The 7,144-nt window shown below is 55.6% G+C and overlaps 1 protein-coding gene across 1 annotated transcript in view; it reads left to right on the top strand.

Moving 5' to 3' along the window:
- LOC113208050 (protein mesh) overlaps window positions 1-7,138 on the top strand; it is a gene marked incomplete in the record, with an annotated part of 10,261 nt that extends 3,123 nt beyond the window's left edge. Inside the window, 13 exon segments of the mRNA XM_052272908.1 lie at window positions 1,210-1,338; window positions 1,437-1,605; window positions 2,288-2,739; window positions 2,823-2,968; window positions 3,061-3,475; window positions 3,840-3,987; window positions 4,234-4,560; window positions 4,669-4,805; window positions 4,926-5,061; window positions 5,163-5,304; window positions 5,401-5,552; window positions 5,645-5,827; window positions 6,143-7,138. Coding sequence (XP_052128868.1) covers window positions 1,210-1,338; window positions 1,437-1,605; window positions 2,288-2,739; window positions 2,823-2,968; window positions 3,061-3,475; window positions 3,840-3,987; window positions 4,234-4,560; window positions 4,669-4,805; window positions 4,926-5,061; window positions 5,163-5,304; window positions 5,401-5,552; window positions 5,645-5,827; window positions 6,143-6,732 — 3,126 coding nt within the window.
- Between the last annotated feature and the right edge of the window lie 6 nt (window positions 7,139-7,144).

Genomic DNA, 7,144 nt, shown 5'->3' with positions numbered 1-7,144 from the left:
GGGGGGCGAGAGGAGGGTGGCTGACGCGATGCGATGGGATGCGAACCACGGCGCACGGTTGGGCCTGGGGGGCTGCTGGGGGCGGCGTCGGGCTTCGAGTCTGGGACACGCAGCCGGCACGCCTCGGGCACGCCCCACCTCGCGCTCTGGCAGGTGGCGGCAGCTCGGTACGGGGGCCCCCGGGCCCGGCTCCGACCGCGCCCGCACAGCCTACACGGCTCACGACGCGCGACGCTCCGGCCGGCCTCCGGGCGCGCCGAGACACTGCTGTTTGCTCGAGAAAAACATAGTTTCTCCTCCCGGCCGGCCGCGCCAGCAGAGTCCAGTCCCTCCTGTCCGTCACGCCGCCCACCGCTGTGTGGACTGAACCATCGTTACCTCTTTTCACGCCACGCCCTAAAAAGCAACCAGAGAAATGGGGGCAATTCCACAAAGGGTTTACGATCGTAGGTCGTAGCGCCCAAGGGCCACTGCAACAAGTTTTCGTTTTTATCTCCTCCTATTTGGATTTTTAAATTGATTGTAAGACACGCGTTGCTCCTCACAATGCTTACGTGCTTGCGTTATTCTCTTGAGGTGTCGGCCGGAGTGCATGTCGTTGTAGGTGTCAGGGGCACTGGGATCATCTCAGGCAGGACTTCGTACTTTTCAGAGGTGCAACATTCCAGAGGAATGCTAATTTTTTGGTGTCCTCGTGCTCTGTAAACGGCCGCCCGAACAAGAATGCGCGAGTCGTAACTTTCGTTTTCATTTCCAGTGAAATAACTGGCCGCCGCTAAGGAAACGGGCGAAAATGTCGCCGCCTGGGATTGCCCACATGAACAAAAATGCTAGAAAGAAAGAAAAAATATATATATGTGGCGTGACACTAGGGACAGATTTATACAGAGAGGGGGCGGCGTGTCGGCGGGGCGTGCGGCTTGGCGCGACTCCCACGATTGGCCTGGGGTGCGTCGCGTCGCGAGGCGCCGTGCGGTCAGCTGGCCGTCGCCCAAACAGGAGTTTAACGAGGCACATGGGTGCAATGCGGACAAAGGGACGAAAGCGGGGATGGCAAGCAGAAACGTTTGAGCACAAACGCTACTTTCTCCTCCTGAAAAATAAAATATATATGCAAATTTTTGGCAAGCAATCAGATGCTTGTTTGTGTAACTCAGTTAGACTGACTTTTCTTTTTCTGTTAAATGTCGAATCGTTCAGACCAACACATTCCAGCTGGTCCTCGCAACGGACGAAGTGTACACCTACGCCATGTTCAACTACCTCAACATCCAGTGGACCACGCACACGGAGGCGTACGGTGACACGACCACGGGTGAGGGCGGCTCCCCCGCGTATGTAAGTATGGATTCGCGCTCACTTCGAGACAACTCGACTAAACGACACGCAGAAAATTAATACAATTTTAAAAAAAACTTATGATGTGATTGCAACAGATTGGCTTCAATGGCGGCAACGGCACCCAGAGCTACGAGTACAAGCCGTACTCCCAGTTCACGACGGTGCGCGACCTGAGCAGCAGGGGCTGGGTGAACGGCTTCCCGGGCAGACACATCTTCCGCATCGACGAGAAGATCCTCAGCGGCAACTGCAACAAGGACGTTGGTGAGGTCATGGTGAAGAAGGGAGACGGCCCGGCTCGCCACTGCGTCACAAGCAGGCTGAATGGCTTCCTCGTGACGCAGAGAAACCACCCGGACCGGCGGCAGCAGGGTCCTTGGCAGCAAAAGGGGACGCAAACTTTGGATAGGGTGGCGTCGTCAATTTCTCTTCTGCGGGCTTGCATAGCGGAGGCAGACGTCTTGCGGATGTTCCTGTAGTTACAGCCCACACACGGGTCTGGCTTCCAACCCCCCGCTGTAGCCGGGCGCTTCCGCCCCGCTGGCCCTGTGTCGCCGGCAACGCTCCCACTACCACGCGCTCGGTGCGGTGACCCGGGTTGCCCTCGCGCGCTCCACAGGAGCGCATCGCAAAAGGGAGCAGCGTCGCGAAATCCCTTTGAAACAAAGTTGTGCAACCACACTGGAAACGCCTAAATGTGTGAATGCCCATTTTCGTACACTTAAGGGAGTAAAGGTGTGAATTTAACTTCGAAAATTCACACACTTGAGCCTCCATGTGTATGAATAGCGTTCACACAAGTGTGCGACATTCACACAATTGCGGTTCCAGTGTACACGTAGTAAAATACAAGAAATACGACGAAGGGCACACGGGAATATACGAGTTGGCCTCCCTTGCCTCATGCTGAGGCAGTCCGCTTGACTAACGAGAACGCGTTTTGCAGCCGGCGCCAACCTCCCGCTGGTGTTCGCCCCGGAGAGCGGCAACATGCTGGGCGGCACCGTGGTCAACATCACGGGGCCGTGCTTCGTGCCCGGCGAGAAGGTGCTGTGCCGGTTCGACGACGAGGACGTGTCCGGCACCGTGGTCGACGTCAACCGGGCGCTGTGCGTACAGCCGCGGCTGTGGGCCGACGGCTACGTGCGCTTCGAGATCTCGACGACCGAGTCGCGCTTCAACTACAAGGGCAAGTTCTTCGTGGAGACGCCGGCCACCGCCACTGAGCGCATCACCTTCATGGACCGGTCGGTGCACCAGAAGAGCCCCGCCGAGATCAAGTTCAAGTGGAACGCGTACAACTTGACGGCCAACACGGCCGCCTCCCTCAGGGTCGCATTGTACGGCTACAGGGAGCCCACCATTCACCCCGAGTTGGTGTTCATCGACGTTCTTGAGGTAAGTGGGAGCTTGCACCTAAATTTCTTTTAATGTTTTCTCGTGTGCCCTCTGTAATGCTTCGGAATCAATCTGCACTACAGGAGGGCGTGCCCAACACTGGGTCCTACAGCATCTCGCCCGGTGCGTACCGCCAAAGGAACAACCTCAACATGACAAACATGCACTTCGGCTTCATCCAGATCAGCCTCATGAATCCCACCCAGTACTCTGGCCTCTCCGTGTCCCCGTAAGTTGCGAGCTGTCCATATCATAGGTCTTATAGGTGCTCCGGGTTTCGCTGTAGTGTCTGCTCACGCACTCCCCCACCCTCTCCCGCAGGACGTTGTGGAGCCGGCCCATCCCGCTGGCCTGGTACTTCGGGCCGCAGTGGGAGCGCCTGTACGGCGTCAAGTGGCCCGAGGCGCTGTGCAACAACTGGCTCATGGACGACCGTTACCGCAAGAACTTCGCCGCCGAGGTGGCGCAGTGCCCGTGCACGCTGGAGCAGGCGCTGTCCGACAAGGGCCGCTTCCTGCCGGACTTTGAGTGCGATCGCGTCGCCAACCCGGAGTGCTTCTACCACAAGGGGGCCGTGCACTGCGTGCGCACGGGCGCGGCCAGCCTGCAGGGCTCGGGCCAGCAGTGCTGCTACGACAAGAACAACTACCTCATGATGTCCTACGACCAGATGTGGGGCTCCCGCCCGCATCGCTCGCACAACCTCGGCGTGCTGCCCTGGAACGAGGCGAACAAGGTCCGTATCGAGCGTCCGGCGTTCCGTATACTGAAAGGCAAAAGCAGAAAGAAGCCACCCGATCGTGCTGCTTTAATTTTGCCCTGAAGCGTGCGATACGGTCGGATGCGGCAGATAAATTTCCCCGAGGGCGATAAATACGTTCCTCGGCCGCTGGGCGCAGGAGAGCGCCACTGAATCACGGGAAAGGGGGGCAGAGACAGTATACGAAAAATAACGAGGAAAGGCACCTATTATAGCCCTCGTTTAAGGCCCGCAAGCAAGCAAGCTAGCCACCCGAGACAAATATAGGGCACAAGAGTTCTCTCAGGTGATGTGAATCGCATAAAATATAGTTAAATTAACCATACTGTATGTGTTCCAGGTGCCAACACTGTCGCAGTGGTACAATGATATGATCCCCTTCTACCACTGCTGCATGTGGCAAGACGAGCAGGCGGTGGGATGCGAGACGTTCCGTTTCGAGCGCAGGCCAACACAAGACTGCGTGTCTTATCAGCCTCCGGAAGTGGGTACGTTGGCGAAGCTTAACAACATAATTTAACAGTCACCAAAGTTTAAGATACAAAACAAACTGCACACCGAAAAACATATACTTAAAATTAAGTGCATTTTCTTTTTTAAAAAAAATACATGCACCCAGTTCATTTGAGTCCAAACACTTGTTTCAAGAAAATGCACTAGATTTCATGTACTTGCTTTTTTCGGTGTCCAACTGTACAGCCAGCTAAGTACCTTTCTTTTCCTTTCAAAAATAGCGTCCGTGTTTGGAGACCCGCACGTGGTGACCTTCGACAACCTGCAGTACACCTTCAACGGTAAGGGCGAGTTCGTGCTCGTGCACGTCGACACGCAGAAGCAGAAGCTGGACGTGCAGGCGCGCTTCGAGCAGATGCCGCCCAACCTGTACGGGCCCGTGGCCGCCACGCAGCTCACCTCCATCGCGGCACAGGACAACTCCTCCACCATCATCGAGGTGCGCATCCGGCCGTCGTACGCGCAGTGGCGGTACCGCCTCGACGTGTTCGCAGACAATAGGCGGGTGTACTTCGACCGCGAGTCCCTCCGGATACAGCACTTCCAAGGTAAGAGGAGAGGCGCTAAAAGGGAACGAGTAATTACGGACTCGCGGCGCATGTCGCAAAATGGATGCCTCCCAACCCTGTCACGTTCGCGTTCATGTCGTCCTGCAGGTGTGACGGTGTACACGCCCACCTACATTCTCAACCAGTCCGAGGTCATCATGATGTTCCAATCGGGAGTAGGGGTTGAGGTGGTAGAAAACAACGGATACATGTCCGCACGAGTGTACCTACCCTGGACATACATTGTGAGTACTGACATTTTACCTGCGAAATACATTTATTTGAGGTCTTAGTTTTGCATCATACGGCGTGACTGTGTTTTTTGCTTTTGTTTTTTAAACTATCATAATCTCTTAATTCCTCAGAATCAAACTAAAGGGTTGTTTGGCAACTGGAGTTTTGACATGACGGACGACTTTACGCTACCCGATGGCACGCTGGCTCCGGTGACCAACAATCTCAACAACTTCGAGAGAGTACATAAAGATTTTGCCATGAAATGTGAGTGAATGTGGAAACGTCTAAGTTATGGGCGCTTGCCTGATGCGAGCGAATGCCAATCGGCTAATGGAGGTACGCTAATCTTTCACTTTTGGTAACAGGGATGCTGGAGGACAAGGACGACAAGAACAAAGGAGCCGCCCTCTTCCTCAGAGAATACGGACGACTTTCGAGTTTCTACGCCAATAAAACCTTTGTGCCGCAGTTTAAGGCCACGCCAGAGGATATCATCCCAGCAAATCGGTATGACAAATATTTTTCTCTGCGCGTACTGTGACCCAAAGTTAGTTAAAGAGGATAGCATTCTCAATATGTGTGATTATTTTTTGGTTCACCTAGGTCGAAAGATATCGAGATGGCAAAGGCCCTGTGCGGGGACTCGTACCCGTGCATGTACGACTACTCGGTCACACTGAACAGGGACGTAGCCCACTACACGCTGAAGTATCACGCCGAGGTCGTCAACTTAAAGACAGTGAATCATAGAAGAGGTAAGATCCATCGGTCCATCACCCCTCTCTAAAAAGACACAACGAGTGCCGCCTAACTCGGCCTAACTTCACGACTGCCCTCACCCCCTCAGTGGTTTCATGCGGCATCCTGGAGACGCCGCGCTTCGGCCGCAAGAGCACGTTCCTGTTCGTGCCCGGCACGAAGGTGGTGTTCGAGTGTAACCAGAACTTCGTCCTCGTCGGCGACGCCCGTCGGACCTGCCTGCCGGAGGGGCGTTGGGACACCCCTGAAAGCGGATACACCGAGTGCCTCCGTGAGTATTACGCCAGCATTCCCTCGCTCGCGGCCATTCAGTGGCACCCCTTTCATCAACAGGGCACGTGTTTCTCATCTTTCATAGTTGACGAAGTGTAGTCCGCCGTGGCGAAAGCTGCTCCAACGCTGCCAGCGTGTCCTTCATTTCAGCTTCGTGTTCTCTCTTTGCGCCTTCTGTCCCCGCCCCGGAGCCCCCCTTCTCCTTCCCCGCATCTTTGGCATCTTTTTTCAGACGCAGTCACGAGGCCGTCCTCTGCTAGGCGGACACAATCCGACCGAGACAAATAAATTATAAATGACTTTCCTCCTCCAGGTATGGTGGAGTACGAGTCGCAAAACACCTGGGTGCCCATAGGCGCAATCCTACTCATCATCCTCCCCATCGTAGTCATAATCCTAGCCGTGTACATGCGCTACGTCAAGCGCCAGCGCGAGGCCGGGTCGGCGTCGTCCTGGAAGTTCGACGCCGGCTCCTTCCGCCGGTCGTTCCGGTCGCGCGGCCAGAGGGGCGCCAAGGGCACGACGTCCTCCCTGCTGGGCAAGGCGTCGCCCAACGAGTACGACGGCGACTCGGGCTTTGGGGCGGGCCAGTACAAGCCGGGGGTGGGCGTCGACAGCTCCCCCAGCGACCTGGGGGTGACGCAGGCGCCGCCGCTGCTCGGCGCGTCCGCCACCCCGTCCCCGACCGACTCGCAGGGCAGGCCGGCCAAGCGCGTCCCCGAGAAACTGCCCCTGAAGTACGACGGCGTGTACCACACGAACGAGCCCCTGCCCGGAAAGCCAGACATTGAGTTCGAGGACAAGGCGTGGGACCTGGACGAGTCACTGCTGTCCTCACCGCCCTCCTCTCCAGCTAACCCCAGCGACACGCGCAGTGGCAGTATTCAGACCGACATATTCTAGATCAAGAACCACCTTATTCCACTTAGCGACACTCATTGGGCTGGCGCCCTTGTCGAGGACGGGAGGGGGAAGGGCAGACACGAAAAGCAAATCATTCAGCTTGACTGCCCTGCGGGTGGTACACTTTTTTCTCTCGTTTCGTTGGAAATTCTTAAGCTAATCTTGCGAGTCGATTGCGCGATAACGAGCCTCCGCCTCCCTCCCAGCCACTGACAAAAAGTCGCCGGCCCAACCCTCGATATTTCATTTCATTTTGTATTGTACAAGTTAAGCCAAAGATGATGAACAGATGTAAAACATCGATTTTGTAGATTTAACGTTAACTAAGGTATGCTGTGCATCCCAATACAATGATGTTGAGGTGAACATCACCCATGACATAGCGTGCGATGTGTAAATATGTTTGCTCTTT

This window comes from Frankliniella occidentalis, unplaced genomic scaffold (genome assembly GCF_000697945.3).
Source record: "Frankliniella occidentalis isolate FOCC.00 unplaced genomic scaffold, Focc_3.1 Scaffold230, whole genome shotgun sequence".
In the NCBI taxonomy this organism is placed as follows: domain Eukaryota; kingdom Metazoa; phylum Arthropoda; class Insecta; order Thysanoptera; family Thripidae; genus Frankliniella; species Frankliniella occidentalis.
This window is presented reverse-complemented; position numbering and strand designations above follow the sequence as displayed.